Genomic DNA, 21,719 nt, shown 5'->3' with positions numbered 1-21,719 from the left:
ACCATGGTTGCCCCTTGACTAAGCTGACTTCTAAGAAACAGCCCAGATTAGGGAACTGGATAGAGGCTTGCCAGAAAGCCCTTGATTCCCTCATGGAAGCCATGTGCACAGTACCTGTGCTCAGGGCCCCTAATTACTCCATGGAATTCTTAGTGCAGATGGACGCTTCAGAGCATGGCATAGAGGCAGTCTTAGCACAGTTGAAGGTTACTTCCATGGGAATATAGGTGGAGTGCCATTGAAAGAGGAGCATTTGCTGTGGTCTTGGCACTGAAGACGTTGAGCCCAAACCTGTTTGGGACTCACTTCAGAGTTCAGACTGACCACAGGTCTCTCAGATGGCTTATGCAGATGAGGGCTGAAAATCCCAAACTCTTGAGGTGGTCCTCTTGCCATGCCTTCTCTTTGCTTACAGAGAAGTGCCCCAGAAAGGGTAGGGTTCAGTCCTTTTGAACTTCTCTATGGCTACTGTGTTAGGGGGCCTCCAAGCATTAAAGAGGGGTGAGAGAAAGCTCCCAGGAACACCCCTTCACCCCCAGGATGTGGTCAGCTACATGTTGGCCCTCCACAACCAGATGCGCTGCTTTTGGAAAAAGGCCTACAGGGAACAGGCTTTACGGTGGAGCATCCCCCAGGAACTGACCACGCCAATGCTGATTGTCTCTCCAGATTCTTCTGCCAGGGGTTTGGGTAGCTCTCCCCACTTTTAGCTGGGGGGAGGGGCATGTTAGACCTGACAGCCTTAGGGTGGTAATTTCCCAACTTTAAGCCAGCCTGCTCTGTGCCAAGCTACCAGAGGGTGAGCACAGGATATGTCCTATTCTACCACTTATCTCAGGGGTCAATGAAGCAGCACCAGGGAGAGAAAGCAAATACCACACCTGGTTATGCACAATAGTTTTAACTCCCTTCTTAATCCGTCTCCCCTTAATCCATCAGTGACAAAAAGGAAGCTGTTGAGGTATGAAGGGATTGTTAAGAGCTCATGCCTGTGTTATCTTTGAGGAGGTCAAAAGGGTGCGTGATATTGTCATGACCCCCTCCTGCATCCTCTGTACAGTGTGTCTGGAGCACAGGGCTCATGCTGTATTTACCCTATGGCACTTCATGGCCTCCTGCAACACCAGGATAAACACCACTCAGGCCTTATACTCCCTCTACACTTAACCTCTTGGCAGGCCGTTCATAGAGCACATGAACCCATTAGAACATTCTGGTATTTTTGTTCAATTAGCTTTTCAGTTTGCAAACTTGTGAGGAATAGTCATGTGTTTCCTACCATGACCTACCGAACCCAACTGCTTCTGTTTATTAGTTCCAACTGCCATGACCTATTGACTCCACCTGCTAATGTTAATTGATTAAAACAGCTTCTATTTATTGGTTCCAACTGCCATACCCTATTGACTCCACTTGCAAATATTGACTGATTCCACCTGCCTCTGTTTATTGGTTCCATCTGCCATGACCTACTGTATGGGCTTGCTAATGTTAATTGACTGCACCTGCCTGTGTTAAAGGTCACAAACATTAGGCTAACAGGTATTCTCTCCCAGGGCCCATTGGAACCTTCCTGTCTCCCATGTAAGTCACATGCCTTTCAGGAGTCAGCAAAACCTATAGAGCATTTAAACCACACCTGAAACTCGAGTCAGTACTTAGCCTTGTTCCTGTCCTGACCAAGCATCATCCCTGCACTCACCTCGTGTCGACCGGATTCCTCCAGTGCTCTAGTCTTCCTCAGCCCAAGCCTCCATGCAGCTCCTGCTCCTGTGGTCCTGACGCCATTGACGCTTCTGTCGTCTTCGCTTACAGAGAGGCAATTCCTCTCCGGCTCCCTGCGCTACAAAGACTTACTCTAGATTCCATTTTTAAGTAGGAGATACAAGCCTAAGTATTTGATCACAGGTTAGTGAACACTAATCCTTAGATTACGCCTAAGACTGTCTATAAGACTGAGTTCTGAAAAAAGAAAGCTTGCTTTCCAGAAATCAAACTTTTGTTTCAATAGCTTTAGCGCTCTGAACTCCATTATAGAGTGGGCGCTTTGGACTTGAATAATATCAGAACCCACCGACCCACCAGTAATTCTTGATAAATTGTTGTAATAAGGAGGAGTTTGGACGTATTAGAGCACACTATATATGTATACAACCATGTACAGAAAACTGAATGCAAAATGATTCTTGGAAGTGCCAGAAACTCCAGTTTTAAATCTTGATTTGTGCCTGCTGTCATGCAGTACTTGTAGTGAAGCCTGTTGTATAATGAGAACTCTTGGTAAACTGTTCTTCTTGGTTTTTTTTTCCAGTGCACTACATCCACATCAACACAAAAAGGTCCTGGGAGTACAGAACCTCTTACGCAGTGTTGCAAGGCAGCAGAGCACGACCAGTGCTGCAAATCTAATTTTTCTTATTTTGTCCCAACCCCTCTTTCCCTCGATGGTATTGTATGATTTAAGGGTTTAGGGTTCCTTGATTGTGGGCTGCCCTCCAGGGGTGGGGATAAGAGGTTCAGCATTGCCTCCATGGTCGGAACCAGGTGAATGGGTGACAGATATTAATTATTTTATCAGTGTTATTTTGATTAATTTACTTGCATGTGAATAGGTGATTTGAACAGTCAAGATGGCATAGTATTGTAAAGGTTAAATTGAAACATACGCAACACAAACATTATGCCTACCAAGGAAAGCTGGTGATTTGGAAGGTTGGTCTGAAATTTCAAGATAACTGATGTCCTTGGAAGGCCTGTGGATGTTGTTAAGGTTATCTTAAGTTACTAGGCGTGTCTCAAATCCTATAGGCATTTGCACCCTGCAGAAACCGGACTTATTCTGTTGATGCGGGAAGATTCACATGACTTTAGCCCTGACTGTGTCTTTACAGATCATCGACGATACTCTGAATTGTCCAGCATATCATCTTCCCGCCGTCCAAAAGGCTGTTTGCCATTGAATCATAGATCTATGTGGAGTGTTTGAGCTTCTGGTTAGAAGCCTGAAATTCTTGGACAGGTGTGGCATTGATACTGGTGTTAGCCATGCCCCTGTGCCGGCTGCATCTAAGGCACACCTGATGCTGATGCTGGAGATAACATTGCCTTCCACAACAGTCTCCTCTCCTTTGTTTCTACACGTCAGAGATGTTTCATTATAGTCTACATCTCCTAACACCAAAACGAGCAAGAAAAGCCTTGTAATTCACAACATCCTATTTAGTTGTTGCCCCCAATGTAATGTGTTTACTGCTGAATCTATTTCCTAACTCTCCTTGTTGGGGTAGTGGTTCTACTGCACCCTACATGGAGTGCTCTTTTCCGAGCTATTAGGAGCACCAATCAATCTAGAGGGAAATGACCAGGGATGAAGATAGAAACTTATGAATTTGGCTTGAATTTCTTTGTCACCCTTGATGCTACAACCCTCTCTTTGACATGATCCTTAAGTATCTCTCCAGGGCATCTTAACATTGTCTTGGGCACAGGTAAAAACTAGGTGCACATTCGAGTCTTTAAAAAGAGCACTAACACAGAAATCATCCTCCTTCTCTCACATAGCTGATCTTCAAGATGTGCTGTCACTCTTCCTGTAATTGTGCAGAACGCAAAGATGTCCTGCAGCGGGAAAATTTTGATGAGTATGATTCCACAAAAAAGTTTTCCTGACCCACCCTGTAATCATGGTAAACTTTGTCTTGTGAGATACTGGAGGATCATACTGAAAATGTCCTTGACTAACGCTTTGGACCGACACTCAGAAGGGTTCTGCCACTGCATGCCTGTGTAATGTGCTGACCTTCAATCCAGTTGGTGCCAAATGGTTTTCTTGCACCTGAAAGCATTGTGTGCTGTACATGTTCTTTCGTTATGGTCTCTCTGCAGCAAGGTTACAGACCAGATGCTGGCACAAATAAAGACATCCTAAAACACTGTGGTATGTCTCATTAGGTCCTGAAAATGTATTTGACATCTCAAGGAATTATACTGGATTCCCCTACTGGTCAGTAACATCTTCAAAGCCAACTGCCATATAATCCATCGGAAACCAAGCAAGTTACTTGGCCAAGAAATTAACCACCTCAGAGAGACATTGCCACACCAGGGACCAAGGAAGTCATAGACTGGAAAGAAAGACGTTTAAGAAAGAAACACAGAAATCGGGCCTTCTACCACTATCCATTCAGGAACAACATCCCACTTACATCAGAAATGCTCCAACTCTCCTACAATTCAGGAAAAAGGTAAACACTTCTCTTCAAGAAGCATTACCAACTCCTCACCCATAGCAGTACTCGCCAGTTAAATGTCTCTCATTAAACTAGCTAAATCGTATTCTTGGGTTCTTCTGAGTTTTGCTACTTCCCTGCAAATTTTGGATTTTTAAATTATTGTGATTTTCAAGGAAACTACTGTGTTCATAATCACAAAAACTACTGAATAATAATTAAGTATACAGCTACATTGTTCTTTGTGATCTATAATGAGCAACTTTGTCACTTTCATATCTGCAGACACACGTTTAGCCCAGAGTATTCTGATTAAGTGCAGACTGTCTACAAGTTCCTATATATCACTGTCCCCTCCCGCCTCCAACACATCTTATTTAGCATTAGAGCCATGATGTGCTGATTGGAAGACAACACTTAGGTCCTGATTACAAGGAGTGCAGCAGGGGGTAAGGTATTTGCCATATTTAGTAAATACCATTAACCTTGGTGAGGTACTTAACAAGATCAGTAAATACCTCATGTTAGAAATGGGGTATTTGGTTGGCAGTCAGGTTACCTCCTGTCCAAGCAAGGACCCTCACTCTAGTCAGGGTAAAAGAGAATCACCCTCAGCTAACCCCTGCTTACCCCCTTAGTAGCTTGGCAAGAGCAGTAGGCTTACCTTCAGAGTGCTAGGTGTAAAGTATTTGTACCAACACACACAGTAACTTAATGAAAACATTACAAAATGACACAACACAGGTTTAGAAAAATAGAAAATATTTATCTAAACAAAACAAGACCAAAACAACAAAAATCCACAATACACAAGTCAAATTATCAATTAAAAATCAGAAAGAGTCTTTAAGTAGTTTCAAACATACACTAACACTGTTAGCGTGAAAATGTACCTTGGGTCCATCAAAAATAACCCTGCAGGGGCGAGTGTTCATCAAAAAAGGGCTTGTGATGCGTTGATTCCACTCACGAGCGGGACCTTGCGTCGTTTCTCCTTTCGTCGGGCCGGGGTGAGTCATTCCTTTTTTCCGCAGGAGAGTGATGCGTCGATCCGGTCAGCACTCTCTGGTCCGGGCAGGCCTTGCGTTGTTTTTACATGCCCAGCGGTACTTGCATCGGAAATCCAGCCGCACGATGATCCGAAAACCACACAGCGCGGGTTGCGATCTCCCAACCTCCATCAGCGATGCTACACATAGGGGGTCATTCTAACTCTGGCGGGCGGCGGAGGCCGCCCGCCAGAGTTCCCCCGACAGAACACCTTTCCGCGGTCTAAAGACCGCTGCGGTGATTCTGTGTTTCCCGCTGGGCTGGCGTGCGACCGCCAGAAGGCCACCCGCCAGCCCAGCGGGAAACCCCTTCCCACGAGGAAGCCGGCTCCGAATGGAGCCGGCAGAGTGGGAAGGTGCGACGGGTGCAGTTGCACCCGTCGCGAATTTCAGTGTCTGCTAGGTAGACACTGAAATTCTTTGTGGGGCCCCCAGGGGCCCCACGACACCCCATACCGCCATCCTGTTCCTGGCGGGCGAACCGCCAGGAACAGGATGACGGTATGGGGTGTCAGAATCCCGCCGACCCTGGCCCCGGCGGTCCTTGACCGCCGGGGTCAGAATCATCCCCATAGTTTCTCCAGCCCCGTGTGTCGATTCTTCGTTCGCGTTTCCGGCAAGCATCGATTTTCTGCAGCGGAGCCGGCAGCGCATCGTTTCTTCAGCCGCAGATCAGAGTTTCGTCGATCTTTTCCCCACACAGCGCTCTGTGCGTGGATTTTCTCCTCTTAGGCTGCCAGCTTCTCCTTTCAGGGTCCCAGGAACTGGATGGGCACCACAGTGCAGAGTAGGAGTCTCTCCAGAGACTCCAGGTGCTGGCAGAGAGAAGTCTTTGCTGTCCCTGAGTCTTCAAACAACAGGAGGCAAGCTCTAAATCAAGTCCTTGGAGAGTTCTTCTCAAGATGGAAGGCACACCAAGTCCAGTCTTTGCCCTCTTACTCTGGCAGAAGCAGCAACTGCAGGATAGCTCCACAAAGCACAGTCACAGGTAGGGCAGCTCTTCTTCCTGAGCTCTTCAGCTCTTCTCCAGGCAGAAGTTCCTCTTGTTTCCAGAGGTGTTTTTAAAGTCTGTGGTTTTAGGTGCCCTTCTTATACCCAATTTCTCCTTTGAAGTAGGCCTACTTCAAAGTAAAGTCTCTTTTGAATGTGAAATCCTGCCTTACCCAGGCCAGGCCCCAGACACTCACCAGGGGGTTGGAGACTGCATTGTGTGAGGGCAGGCACGGCCCTTTCAGGTGTGAGTGACCACTCCTCCCTCCTAGCACAGATGGCTCATCAGGAAATGCAGACTACACCCCAGCTCCCTTTGTGTCACTGTCTAGTGTGAGGGGCAACCAGCCCAACTGTCAAACTGACCCAGACAGGGAATCCACAAACAGGCAGAGTCACAGGAATCATATAAGCAAAAAAAAATTCACTTTCTAAAAGTGGCATTTTCAAACACACAATCTTAAAACCAACTTTACTAAAAGATGTATTTTAAAATTGTGAGCTCAGAGACCCCAGACTCCACATGTCAATCCAATCCCAAAGGGAATCTACACTTTAATAATATTTAAAGGTAGCCCCCATGTTAACCTATGAGAGGGACAGGCCTTGCAACAGTGAAAAACACATTTAGCAATATTTCACTGTCAGGACATATAAAACACATTACTATATGTCCTACCTTAACCATACATTGCATCCTGCCCTTGGGGCTACCTAGGGCCTACCTTAGGGGTGCCTTACATGTAAGAAAAAGGAAGGTTTAGGCCTGGCAAGTGGGTATATTTGCCAAGTCGAATTTACAGTTAAAACTGCAGACACAGACACTGCAATGGCAGGTCTGAGACATGATTACAGAGCTACTTATGTGGGTGGCACAACCAGTGTTGCAGGCCCACTAGTAGAATTTGATTTACAGGCTCTGGCACCTCCAGTGCACTTTACTAGGGACTTACTAGCAAATCAAATATGCCAATCATGGCTAAGCAAATTACATTCACATTTTGTAAAGGAGCACTTGCACTTAAGCACTGGTTAGCAGTGATAAAGTGCCCAGAGTAACAGAAACAGTAAAGTCAGAGTCCAGCACACAACAACCTGGGGAACAGAGGCAAAAAGTTAAGGGAGACCACACCAAGGATTGAAAGTCTAACACCTCGCACTACATATTTTTCTCTTGGCAATAAGGCACAACATGCAGAATCACTTTTAAAGAACTGCCTTACTTATGTGTTGCCTTTTTTCAGGACTTTTACTTCAGGAAATTTAAGCATATTGACTTGTCATAACCAGTTAGGGTAAAAATAATAGTAGGCCTATCACTACATCACAACTTGGAATTCTGATTCATGAACAAACTCATTTGCAAAGGGGGTCGGAATTGACAGCCCTGCTTGTAAACAGGGTTAAAATGGAGTAAAACAGAATTTTCTTACAAGGTGCATAATGTCTTTTACTTACACCATCTTGTATTATAAACGTTAGTGGAAAATATCTGGTTGCTTTAATTCAGACACTTTCCATGTAACTCTACACAGAGATCAAAGTCTGAGCTATTGTTACTGGACATTCTTACCTTTTGCCAAGAATGGTCCTTTTCCAGCAGAGCTGCTACACTTGTGGAAATCCAGGCTAGTAGTGGGGGGTTACTACAAAGTACACAGACCCTCCACAAGCTATCTCCATAGAACTGTAGTCTGGAATCCCATCATAAATGCCATACTTTCTCATTAGTCAAATATTATTTTCCGCTCATTTGTGTCAACGGATAAATGAACAAGTTCTCTCAGATTTAAACTAACATTTGGATTCAACAAGGCTTTAGAAATTCTTACCTGAAGAAATGCAGGTGGACGATTCTGGGCCGCTGCACCTTCAGCATCCATAAATTTGACAATACGGAGGTAGCCAGGGTAGGAGGGGGCACTAACCTGCCCATCTGGTGTCACATAGAAAATCTGCACACCATGAGGAATTAGGATAAGCTCCTCTACATCAACTCCTATACTCTCAAGAGGTGGCGGCTGAGGACGCATGGAGTAGAAATCATCTCCAACAGAAGAAAATTCCCCAGAGTCCGTGCCATAAGACACAGTGTAGTGTCCGTCAGAAGCCTGGGGGGAGTAAGCAGGAGGCGGCTCAACTGTTACAGCAGAAGCCACAGGAGACAATGGATTAGCCATAGCAACAGGTCCACCACTAGCTTGATAACTTCCATTCGATGTGGATGGTTGCCCTGGAAGTATTAGAGAACTAGGAGGAGGTGGTCTTTCTGGCTTCTTGTTGTGGTGCAATTCTGGATATAAAGGAGGCATTGGAGACAAAGAAGATGAGATTTCTTGTGCATCAGTAAGACTGCCATCCAGAATCCCTAATCTGGTGTTCACATTTTGCAGGGTTTCCTGCATCTTAATTTGCATTTGTCTGGCAGATTCCCAGCTGGCTCCAGAACATGTGTGGCCCTCCGATGTGATGCTTAGTCCACGTAGCAAATGTTCCCTGCCTTGGAGGTAGTACTTTTTTGCTTCTTCTTTAAAGCCAGACTCATCTGTACTCAGTCCTTTATTTATGAATACAAATGCTCTTTTGTATTCATGTTTGATGGCTACAATATTTACATCTTCTTGAATGCTTGGATCCCCCATCTCCATTTCTAAAAATTATAATAAAGGAAAGTGGTTATGAATTATCAAAATAACACAAATCTTTAATTAGAAAACTCTGCAAGTACCCAAAAACGTTTTTGACAATTGCAAAACAAAAACTTTACTTAAGAGGCTAAACTCAGGACTTGGGGTGTAAATATAGTAACACCATCATGTCAATGCACAAGTTTATTTCACATTGTCCGATTATGTGGGTTTTCCAATTCTGCATGCTGTGACAGCGTAATATTTTAAAGAAATGAACATTTTAAACAGAATACCATTTAAATGAGGTTCTCATCTTAGCTGTGCAACTGAGGATGCTGCTCCGGCTGCTAGAGTCTGCTAGGGTTGGGGGCAAGAGGGATGATTAGAGGGGCGGTGAGAAGATTTGGGTGGAGGAGATGGACGAAGTCAGAGGTTCTCATGGCTTCATAATGGCCCATGCAGAGCAGCTGGACAAAAAGTGTAATGCAGCAGTCCATTGTTTTCACTGACCAATGATCAATTGCAACATTCTCCAGTGCAGTAAGGATCACAGGGAGATGTACAAAACAAGAAAATAAGCCCGCTACTGGGATACCCCATTCCTAATACAATAAGCTGTGTCCTCTTGGAACTGAGAGATGACAGTCTCCATCATCAAATTGGAAGTAATAAGATGACTATGTGGCTTTGTTGGGGTGCGGCTAAAATTGCGATAGCAGCACCCTGGAAAAAGAAAGAAGCTCCAGTGCTTACTCAGTGGCACGCCCGCCTTGGGAGATCACTGACAATGGAGAGGATGGCAGACATCTTTGCAGATGACTTTAAAAACTTTGAATATAAATGGGGACCTCTGGTGTCATATCTGTCAATGGGTCTCCTGCTGTTTGCTTGTCCCACTAGAACCAGAGCCTTGCAGTTATTTCAATTATAGAGGGGTGGACTACCAATAAGGCTGTATCATCCTCCCAGCTCAGGAGATCTAGATCTGAGATGATTCCCAGCATCTTTAGTAGAAGGATGACCGCCATGGTCACATGTTCTGCCCTAGCTGTGACAGACTCCGTATTTTGACTTTTCTTGTCTCCCAAGCTCCATATTGTGTTTGAAGATGTAATTTGTTGTATGTCTGTTTTAGTTGTTAGTATCACTTTCTGAAAATGGTTGGGAAATTTGATATGTGACAATGTGGATGAGAATCTCTGTCTCGTTAAACACTATGAACTTTTATAGCTGACGTGCCCAGACAGAGTGCACAAAGTCAAGTATCTATTTTAATGCCTGTACTTAACTTCAACCTAATAAAAATAAATTTGACAAAAAAATATGCCCGCTGCAAGAATATGGATAATGTATGTGGTGATGATATCTATATACCTCATTAGGCATCACTGTAACTGGCAAAGGGAGACATTGACTCCAAGCAATGTTGTAATTTCTCATCAAGGTAATTTGTCAAACGTTCATGCTCATGCCTATCTTTGATGCATGAAAAACATACTTTAGAAAACTCTGAGCAGTAATCGTTGTTTTCTGAAGCACGCATGAGCCTCAAATACAAATAGAGAGCTTTAACACAAAGAATAGGACATGTCATAATTAGTAGTCACACTCCATTTCATCTTGGATTAGCACACCCATTGTGGATGATAGATTACAGAACAGAGGTTACCCAGAGAGATGAGACCAGGCCCTGAGGGGGAATTTGAAAAAAACAAAAGTTGGTGGCTGCAATGGTCGCCTCTCAATGAGGCTCTGGTGACCTAGCTAAACAATCCATGAGAATTCCTTGTCCCCATCATTCCCCTCCACAACATTCACGGCAGAGGATTAGCCTTGTGCATATGTCATCCTAGCTTTACCAGATTTTTGAGGATCCTCAGTCCAAACTAGAAGAGAGAAGCCCAAGGGCAAGCAAACTTCTCACCAATATTCGGGCATGAGGAATGGCCCTCCTTTCTCTCTCTGCCATGCTGCAGTGAGGATGTATCTCTGGAATACGTACTCGTAACGGACCCACCAACCACATCATTTATAATGTTAACTTAATTACAACAACTGCCACACAGGGCCATCAATATGGGTGCTTCCCGGTGAGCTCTGAGGCATGAGATCACAATTAGTGTAAATGTATTTTCTGCCTGAGCCAACTTCACAGAAAAAAACAGTGCACTGTTACCCTGGTCTGGAGGACACCTCCCAAATCACTGAGGGGTCACAAATGCATGGTTACTTGTCCTACTTGAGTCAGCCCTCCTAAATGTCTCTATGAGTTCAGCATGGCGCCCATTTTAAACCTGACAATAAAAAGAATTCTGAAGCCCAGTGATCTACTTCATATTGATATCTCACCACAATGATCAACAACTGGGCCCTGACATTGCATGTAGACACACTTTGAGCCCATGCTGCCTGTATTGCCATCACAGGTTTAAAACACCAATTTACAGAACACAGTGAGGATCTCCTCTGGTGGTCCCAATCTCCAAGATATCCTCTCCAATCAGCTCGTTTAATGAAAATGCACAACAAACTATGAGTGGGACTTGGAATGTATTCATACGTGATGCTATGACCACTCTTTATCAGTCGAGCCCAGTAATGTTCTGTCACCTCGCTACTCAAATTGCCCCAACATTCCATACTCTTCAATGCATCACTTGTAATGACCCACAAAAAGCCTGCCCTATATTCCTTGCCCATCCTCTGTTCCATCTTCACAATACTCAATATGGTCCACTTTGACGTCTCACTCAAAAAACCTCTTTAAATCAAGGAGCAAATTTTTAAATCACTTATCTCCCCAATCTACCGAAATATGTCCGGAAGAACTGTAAAATTAGAATGTTAAGTGAATTCCAAGTAACTCACACCACCAACCAATATCACTGTGCTTGGAAGGGGCTCTCAAAGCCAATTATGTTCTCTTCATGCATAACACACACTAATGGGTACATTTTCTATTCAGGAACCTAGATATGTCCTCATCAACTGACATCCCCTATGAACGAATCTTATGAACTTTTCAAAGGCACCCTCTCTTTCTCCATTTCAACAATAGAAGCATTAAGGTCCAATTAACCAATGAAAATATGGCCTAATTGCATCAATGTTTTCTATCGCTCAGCCCAAACTCTGTCAACTTTCTGCATCCTCCATCTATGCCCATCACCCTAAACCCCCAGTCCTGTCAGTTCTTCTACGATTTCTCAACCCTTCTTCAAATCACCCCTGGCCATCCTACTACCACTGTTACACCCTCTTACCCTATTCTCTGTTCTTACAACCAAATTGGCTTCACCCCTTATTCACCCTTGTCTCTATATTCCGCTCCCTAACAGCCCACTAGCAGCTAAACCCTTAATCAACACTGTAATACACACAACACCCATCCACTTCCATTCCTGCTACAACCAACACAATCTCCCTCCATACTACCTCTTCTCCACACTGTCTGAACACACTAGTCTGGCCTCCATCCTCTATCTAGTTCCTCTCACCCTCAACGAGTAGACACTCATGTCTGACTGTTCTTCCCAGCCTTTTCTCTCCTCTACCTCTCTTGCCACATATTTTAACATCTCCCCACCTTCTGCCCCAACTGTCTCTCATAGTCTCTATCACCTCCCCATGGATAGGGACACAAAACCTTCTTCAGGAGGTGGGCCTCATCCTTTCCTCTCCTCCTCTTCTCCCAGCACATTTCCCAATCTTCTCTTTGCCCCTATCCTGAGTGAATCTCCCAACTGGATCTCAAGCCAGTACCCCCTCAAGTGTCAAGCTCTTCACAGCCAACATTAAGAGCCAGACACCCAGGTCCTACTCCTAATCTGAACCAGCACTTTAACACTTCTCCACTTACACCATCTTGGTCTTCCTCTCCAGATCTCCTTTTCTTTCTCAGTTGTCTATGAAAATGTATGTTCTAAACAAGTAGTGTCACAATTTTCAATCTGTATGTCTACACTCACTATTCAGTGCCTACTATGTTGAGCAAGCTAATGCAGGGGCAATTAGTGCCACTAGGCATCACAACTCTAACCATTTCAGAGGCCCTCCTTAAAATAAATGGAATACCTTGGGAAGGTGCCTGAGATTTTTAACTCACATATTGGATTCCATACTCCGCTGCACTAAATAAGTACTTCCTATCAAACCAGGGAGCCCACTCTCCAATAGATCTTCCTCTGGTAATTGAGGCAGTCTGATGATTAAACAAGACAGCCAAGGTTATGTTTATGGCCCTGCCTTACAATTTTGTATGAATCCTTGGACCTTACATGCAGGGAGACAGGTAGGACATCGGGGTCCTCCGCATCTGGAAAAAGTTTCCTCTGATACAGACACTTCTAGTCTTAATTGACTGGTCTGCTTTTTTCCCCAGATGGTGGGATCTTATGTTGTAGGATACTAATGCTGCAGCACAGCTATGGGAACATAATTTTGGGGCCATGAGTTAATACTCTGACATGATACATGCAGAAAGAAACCAAGGCCACATGCAAAACTGTAGTGGCTACAACAAAAAGTACACTGTAACATATGTGAAACAATACTCACTCTAAGATCACAAATATGAGGGAAACAAATGAATATGCCTTCAATTATGTAACGGTTTCTAACATCCTGACTGTCCCCTCAGTACTGGGGCTTATCAGCTTGACACAGTCCCTCACCAAGATGAGTGATTAGCCATTACTGACTCATCTAAAGCAGACACAAATAAAAATGGTACTTTGTGGAGTGATCATGACAAAGTATCTCCTGTTTGGATTTTCAGGCTTTAGTCCAGTCCACCAGTGCTTCAGTGTGAAAGTCCAGGTTATTATAGCACACAAAGCCACACTTGACATACTTGGCCCACTGTCAGAGCACTGTTTAATCTATTTGTGGGCACTGGGAAAACCCTCCAGGCCTGGAAATTGGCACAGGTTGTACCTATACAAAAAAAGGCCAATGTCGATTCTAGAAATCTAACAAAGTACTATCCTATCACATTGCTTGCACTTCTGGGCAAGGCACTGGAAGGTTTAATAAACAAACAACTAGCCTATCTTTAGGAAAATAAGATCCTGGATCTGTTGCAATCTGGGTTCAGATCCTTCCATAGTATTGAGACTGCCTTGGTTGCAGTCACAACACCTTAAGACTCTCTCTTGATAATGACATTCCACCTTAGCTGGGGCTGTTGCACTTGTCTGCAGCTTTTGATACTGTGTCCCACACCAGACTGATCCAAAGGTTGCACTAAATTGCCATTTTGGTACCACTTTGCTGTGGCTCTGTGATTTCCTACAAAATAGTACCCAGACCATTTCTCTGGGTGAATTCAAGTCTCGCATAATGTTGACTGACAAGGAGGTACTGCAGGGGATTCTTAAGCCCCAAATCTTTTAACAACTGTGGGGTCCCACTTGCTTCTATCGCCAAACGCTTTGGATTCTAAATTTATCTGTGCTGACAACACTCAGTTCATTATTTACTTTGATAAAGACTTGGATGTAGTCAATGACCAGTTCTCATCAGATTGCAGAACGGATGGCAACACACTGCTTACAGTTAAACACCAACAAAAAGGAGATCCTACTGTTTGGTAAGGCCCAGCAGCTTTTGGTTTCGGATAGCTGGCCAACAGAACTAGTTCTTGCTCCCACGCCTAAACAAGTAGTTTAGAATCTCAGCTTTAAAACAGATCAATCCTTATCCATGAAAGACCACATTGTATCCATTAATGGGAGCTGCCTCAACATGACGCGTCTATTAAAGAAAACTTTTTCTTACCTTTCACTTTCTGCCAGGAAAACTCTTATTCAGGCTCTGATTATTAGCAAATTAGATTATGGTAATGCACTACTAGCATCAGCAAAAGAGACTTTAATGTCCAAAATGCAGGTGTTCCAAAACACAGCTGCACGGCTTGTTTGTGACCTCCCTCCCGGCTCTGCGTCTGAATCTTTGAGAGCCATACATTGGCTGCCAATCAAGAAAAAGGATAGTTTTCAGAATTTGATGCCTTACACACAAATCACTAATGGGAAATGGTCCCAGCTATTTACTTCTGAAGCTTAAACATTACAGGGAGTGCAGAATTATTAGGCAAGTTGTATTTTTGAGGATTAATTTTATTATTGAACAACAACCATGTTCTCAATGAACCCAAAAAACTCATTAATATCAAAGCTGAATATTTTTGGAAGTAGTTTTTAGTTTGTTTTTAGTTTTAGCTATGTTAGGGGGATATCTGTGTGTGCAGGTGACTATCACTGTGCATAATTATTAGGCAACTTAACAAAAAAAAATATATACCCATTTCAATTATTTATTATTACCAGTGAAACCAATATAACATCTCAACATTCACAAATATACATTTCTGACATTCAAAAACAAAACAAAAACAAATCAGTGACCAATATAGCCACCTTTCTTTGCAAGGACACTCAAAAGCCTGCCATCCATGGATTCTGTCAGTGTTTTGATCTGTTCACCATCAACATTGCGTGCAGCAGCAACCACAGCCTCCCAGACACTGTTCAGAGAGGTGTACTGTTTTCCCTCCTTGTAAATCTCACATTTGATGATGGACCACAGGTTCTCAATGGGGTTCAGATCAGGTGAACAAGGAGGCCATGTCATTAGATTTCCTTCTTTTATACCCTTTCTTGCCAGCCACGCTGTGGAGTACTTGGACGCGTGTGATGGAGCATTGTCCTGCATGAAAATCATGTTTTTCTTGAAGGATGCAGACTTCTTCCTGTACCACTGCTTGAAGAAGGTGTCTTCCAGGAACTGGCAGTAGGACTGGGAGTTGAGCTTGACTCCATCCTCAACCCGAAAAGGCCCCAGAAGCTCATCTTTGATGATACCAGCCCAAACCAGTACTCCACCTCCACCTTGCTGGCGTCTGAGTCGGACTGGAGCTCTCTGCTCTTTAACAATCCAGCCACGGGCCCATCCATCTGGCCCATCAAGACTCACTCTCATTTCATCAGTCCATAAAACCTTATAAAAATCAGTCTTGAGATATTTCTTGGCCCAGTCTTGACGTTTCAGCTTGTGTGTCTTGTTCAGTGGTGGTCGTCTTTCAGCCTTTCTTACCTTGGCCATGTCTCTGAGTATTGCACACCTTGTGCTTTTGGGCACTCCAGTGATGTTGCAGCTCTGAAATATGGCCAAACTGGTGGCAAGTGGCATCGTGGCAGCTGCACGCTTGACTTTTCTCAGTTCATGGGCAGTTATTTTGCGCCTTGGTTTTTCCACACGCTTCTTGCGACCCTGTTGACTATTTTGAATGAAACGCTTGATTGTTCGATGATCACGCTTCAGAAGCTTTGCAATTTTAAGAGTGCTGCATCCCTCTGCAAGATATCTCACTATTTTTGACTTTTCTGAGCCTGTCAAGTCCTTCTTTTGACCCATTTTGCCAAAGGAAAGGAAGTTGCCTAATAATTATGCACACCTGATATAGGGTGTTGATGTCATTAGACCACACCCCTTCTCATTACAGAGATGCACATCACCTAATATGCTTAATTGGTAGTAGGCTTTCGAGCCTATACAGCTTGGAGTAAGACAACATGCATAAAGAGGATGATGTGGTCAAAATACTCATTTGCCTAATAATTCTGCACTCCCTGTATTGTCCATTCAGGAATCACTGCTCCAAGGATAAAGCCTTGCTTATAGTTCCTCGTGTCAGACTGACAAGATGTTGTGGCAGTTCTTTTACTTACCTGACCCCGTTCTACCGGAGTAACTTCCTTATCACATCCGCACCTGTTCTGATCATGTTAAATTTCAGGAAGCTACTTCAGACAGTTTTATTTTAATCATTCTACTTGCCTCTGTCTATCGACAGCGCCAAGATACCTCTTTGGGGGTGATCTGTGTGCTACAGTAAGCTAAATTAACATAACATAACAAGTAGGCGTATTGGAGATAGATTGGTACACACCAAAACCACTTCATCCATACCAGCAACACCCAGCCCATTTGTGGTTTACTGCCAGTCACAAGACATTATCCATGTGGCAGATGCTCTGCATGCCAGTTCCCCACAGAACCAAGGAAATAGATTTGGTACGGGCCGCCCACGAAAGATAAAGGAACCATATTAACTGCAAATGCGGAAACGTGATCTACATGATCACCTGTCCATGTGAGCATAGATACATGGGAATGACATCCCAAAAACTGTGCTTTAGGTTTACTAAGCACAGTAGCACAATAAGATGTAAGATGAGCTCAACCAAAATGCCTAACCACTACCTGGACATGAACTACTCAGAAAACAACCGTAAGTGGGTGGTACCTGAAAAGCGGCCTCTAACCCAGAAACACATACATTACAACGTCTCCTGAATAAAGGACAGAGATGGGTAGATCACCTAAATACCCCATATTGCAGGTGTTAATGACACTATCACCTGTCTCCAGGTGAACACAGGGCTGACACACCCCTACAAACTCTGACAGATAGCGATCTCAGTAGGCACCCCTAGGCCACTATTGTAACCTCTTATGCAACATATGCTGGGTACTGGGCCACATTTCTTTTCTCTATTACAACAGAAAATCTTACAATATGCTTACACACACACATATTTACACAAAATACTGCAGTCTACTTCTCCATTTTGAGACCCTTGCCCAAAATTATGTAATGGATTCTGACTGCAGGCCAACACAGAAGGCTACAAGTGCTTTGTTGAGAATGCACAGAGCGGAAATCACATTTTCTGACATGCAATGTGATGCATGCAACATCGATGACACACAAGTTTGGTACACTGCTGCATTACACATTATGCAGCAGGTGGAGCAGGATTCATAAATATGAGTTTCTCATCGGAGAGCAACATCTGGGGAAATAATGAGGGACTATAGGTATGGGGGCAGAGCAAGAACCTTTGATGAAGGAAGTAAGGGAGCAGTCCCGGTGTTGCATTATGATACTGGGGCAATAGCTGTGTTGGCTTTTCTTTTACCCATGTACTTTATCCAACACAGTGTGACAAAAAGGCTTCCCTCTACGGGCTCATCCAAGGAGCCCTTCTCATTTTAAATTAGAGTGAGATGCTGTTAATGGCTGTGGCATGCTTGAAACCCGATTTGAACAACCTCTATAAGTTTGCAGTGGTTTTCAGTGTTTTTCCTCCAATTGTGACAAGTGCAGTGGCACATTAGCGAAAGACGCATGTGGTTTATGATTTTATGTCTTGTGATTTCTCACTTGATATACACATATTTTTATTTGTACACCTTCTGTTTATATACTGCAGGAACATCAACAACTCACAGAACAAGCAAAATTTGTCCCATCTGACTTATATCATTTGGCACTGTGTGTATGCATGCTGGTTTGGAGTGAATGCGATTAGCCTATGAGGTTGGACACTAGGGACCATAATTCACAGCCTAGCTGGAACGCCCTAAGGAATAGCCCTTGAGTTGAAAATCTACCTAGAAACAACTGTAAACCCGGACCCAACAGACCTAAACCCAGACTAGATGGTACTGACCTTAATGATCCTGTTGAAAGTTATGGAGTCTGAAATGTTATCAACAAGCCTGTCCATAACCCTACCCAAAACAACCTCCCCATTCTCACCACATGTAACCACAGTCCTCCTGCATCAACAAGGACTCTATGCAGTTGGTTGTATGTAGTATCACCCCTCCGTTCCCCCAAAGCACGCGCGGAGGAAATCGCTGAATAGCTACGGAAGCAGTGTTCCTTTTTTCAACAACAGCAATGGCTATAAGGAACAAAACGTTTACAAAAAGTGCATTCTTAAAACTTGCCTGCAAGTACTTCATAAAGAATGGAAGGCAGTTGTATGTCAAAAACAAGAAGGGGGTCAAGATAAGCCTAGCTGAACCAATCCAAACCACAGCATAGGCAAGGGTGTTGACCAGCTGCACACAACAGTCATAGAAATACAAGAAGTTACAATTGGAATTTCCATTAAGGTAGTTGAAACAAAAGGAAGCCTGGAATCCTTTGATGCTCACATGATATCCATTCACCTCAAGAGTGACGATCTTGAGAAAAAGGCAAGGCAGATGAACATTAGAGTTCACAATGTAGTGGAAGACCCAAAAGCGATCTTTTCAGACATTAATTAGAGCTGAAAAAAGGGTGCAGAAGTTAAAGTGGAAAGAATTGAGGGGGTAGACTCTGGGAAGAAAAGTTCATCGGTTAGCCCTGTCAGACTCAGGGTGGTTTTTCCCAGAACATTTTTCCTTCTCCCCTCCTATTTTGCTGAATTCCAATTTGTTGGCCTTAGGACTCTGCACATTTTACCATGGCTAACCAGTGCTAAAGTGCTTGTGCTCACACCCTAAAACATGGTGATACTGGCTCACATCATAGAGGCATATTTAATTTAGTTATAAATCCCTAGTAAAGTGGTATACCATATACCCAGGACTAGTAAATAAAATGCTACTAGTGGGCATGCAGCACTTATTGTACCACCCACTTATATAGCCCCTTAAAACATGTTGAAGGCCTGCGATTGCAGCCTGTGAGCAGTTTTAAACTGCCTATAGGACCAGGCAAAATAAACCTTTTAACAAGACTAAAACTCCCTTTTAATACATAACAGCCACCCCTAGGGCAGACCCTAAACAGCCCATAGGGCATGGTGCACTGTATTTAAAAGGTTGGACATGCACTATTAAGTTGTATATGTCCTGGTAATAAAAAAAACTTACAAATTCATTTTTCACTACTGTGAGGCTTACCTCTCCCATGGATTAACATTGGGTTACTTGGTAACATTTACTCAGTGCTAGGTTTTGTCTGGGAGCATGTAGAAATGTCATGTGGGGAGTCTAGTACTTTCTTCCACTTCAAAGGCACCAGTTTAAAAAATGGGGTGCTCGGATCCACTCTTCAGTTCACCTCAGAAGAGCTCTGAGGACTGCCCTGCTGCCTGTGTCCTGCTTTGTACTTCAAAAGGCTGCCCTGCTGTACCAAGAAGAGGAGGAGGTTTCACCCTCCTCAACCAACAACAAAATTTCACACAATCGGCTACTACTTGATATTGTGATGAAGCTTTCTGTCTCAAGAAGCAGGAAGTTCTCCAAAAGCTAAGATATGTCCCACTTCCATTTGGAGAAGGCAAGATAATTTTACTGCACGACTTATCCAAAACTGACCCAGTGAAACAAAAACCTAGAAAACACTGGCTGATGCTCTCAATAAAAAGGAGACCTGCTTTAGATGAGCTTTGCCATGCAGTGTACTTTTTCAGGTGAAGGACAAGAATTACCACATATTTGTGAGGACTTGAATGCACAGAGAGCAGTGAATGAAATTTTGGAAACTGACAACAAGATCTCAAGTAAAAGGACAAGCCTCAGCACCTAAAGACCAAATGCAAATACTTCATTATGTTCAACAACGCTGGTGTAAAGACATAGGAAAATAGCTATGCCAACCATTTACCAACACTAAAACCATATAACATTGAAGGCGAAAGTTAAAAGAGAATTACTAACAGCATGAGCATTTACAACAAACCTGAAGAGTTATGTAGAAAAGCACTCTAAACTATGTAGAGAACTGACAACAAAAATCAAACAAGAACTGTGGCTAAAGACAAAAACAGATGACCCAAGGTGGGCACAAACGACAGTATATGTCACTCTTTCGAGGACACACAGAGGTCCAAGGTCAGGACTGAGGTTGGAGTCTAGACAACACAGTCATTAAAGACTGCATGAAAGCAGAGCCCAGTGGAAAATTGGTTTTGTTTTCGACTTATAGCCTTTGTTAAGTTGTGTCACATTAATCAGGGTGGTAAAATGGCACACGTGGGAGCAGCAAACAAATAAAAGAATGAGGATGCAAATGAACCTCAAATATGTGACAGGGCAATTTATACAGTCTGCATCCTAACTCTTAATGTAAATGGGCTTAATTCCCTTCCAAACAGATGGAGATTTATTAGTATCTAGCATCTGGGGGAGCAAAAATTCATATTACAGTAAACACATTTGCATACCAGAGAACCTGAAAAAGAACTACAATACTCAGATACAAAGCATCATCTAAAACATATGGAGTAGCTGGTCTGTTCTCCAGATCTTTTAGGCTTGCAAGTTAAGAAACAATGCTTTCCAGGTTAGGCAGACAGGTGGTGGTCAAGAAGATTTAAGGGAAAATGCTGAAAAAAATCTGCTATATACTTACCAAACAGAACCAAAAGTAGTGCTTGGTAAAAGTTCTAAGTAAGGTGGTGGGATCTGTAGAAGACATTCTAATTCTGGTTGGGGACCTTAACTTGGCAATGGACAGGAGGGTGGATAGGTTTACTAGAAAGAGGGGGGTCTGCGGGCAAACAATTCTGAGATCAAAAAGGTGACTAATGAGCTGGGGCTCATGGATATCTGGAGGGCAAAACGTGACAGTGAGTGGGACTTAAGGATGCTCCTGCCCCTTTTCAGCATCTGGTGAACCATGTACTCCCAGGGCTAGTGGAGGTCTGAGCAGCCTAGCTTGACAACACTGATTTCTTTAGTAGTATGTGGTAGAATCACTTGATGCACTTTGAGCAAACACTGGTCCGGATACAGGGAGCGAAAGGGACCCAAGTGCCTGGTGGGACAGTCCTCTTGTGGCCTACCTTTAGCAATCTATAGGCAAAAGGAAGATCTGGTTGTTGGATGCAAAAATCCAATTTGTGTTGAGTAGAAGATTTCACAACCCAGATACAAGTAGGAACAATTTAGGACTCTCAAGCTACAAAAGGAACTTTGTGGTCAACTATGGGAATATAGATGTGCATCAGACAGCCCTGACATCAAAGAAGCAT

At 43.6% G+C, this 21,719-nt stretch overlaps 1 protein-coding gene across 2 annotated transcripts in view; it reads right to left on the bottom strand.

Moving 5' to 3' along the window:
* Nucleotides 1-21,719, bottom strand: part of SPART (spartin) — a 283,559-nt gene that overhangs the window by 227,574 nt on the left and 34,266 nt on the right. For both annotated transcript variants that reach the window (XM_069205523.1, XM_069205524.1), the window contains exon 2: nt 8,101-8,918. In XM_069205523.1, coding sequence (XP_069061624.1) covers nt 8,101-8,916 — 816 coding nt within the window. In that variant the 5' untranslated portion in view covers nt 8,917-8,918. The remainder of the gene's footprint in view (nt 1-8,100; nt 8,919-21,719) is intronic.

This window comes from Pleurodeles waltl, chromosome 8 (genome assembly GCF_031143425.1).
Source record: "Pleurodeles waltl isolate 20211129_DDA chromosome 8, aPleWal1.hap1.20221129, whole genome shotgun sequence".
NCBI lineage: Eukaryota > Metazoa > Chordata > Amphibia > Caudata > Salamandridae > Pleurodeles > Pleurodeles waltl.
This window is presented reverse-complemented; position numbering and strand designations above follow the sequence as displayed.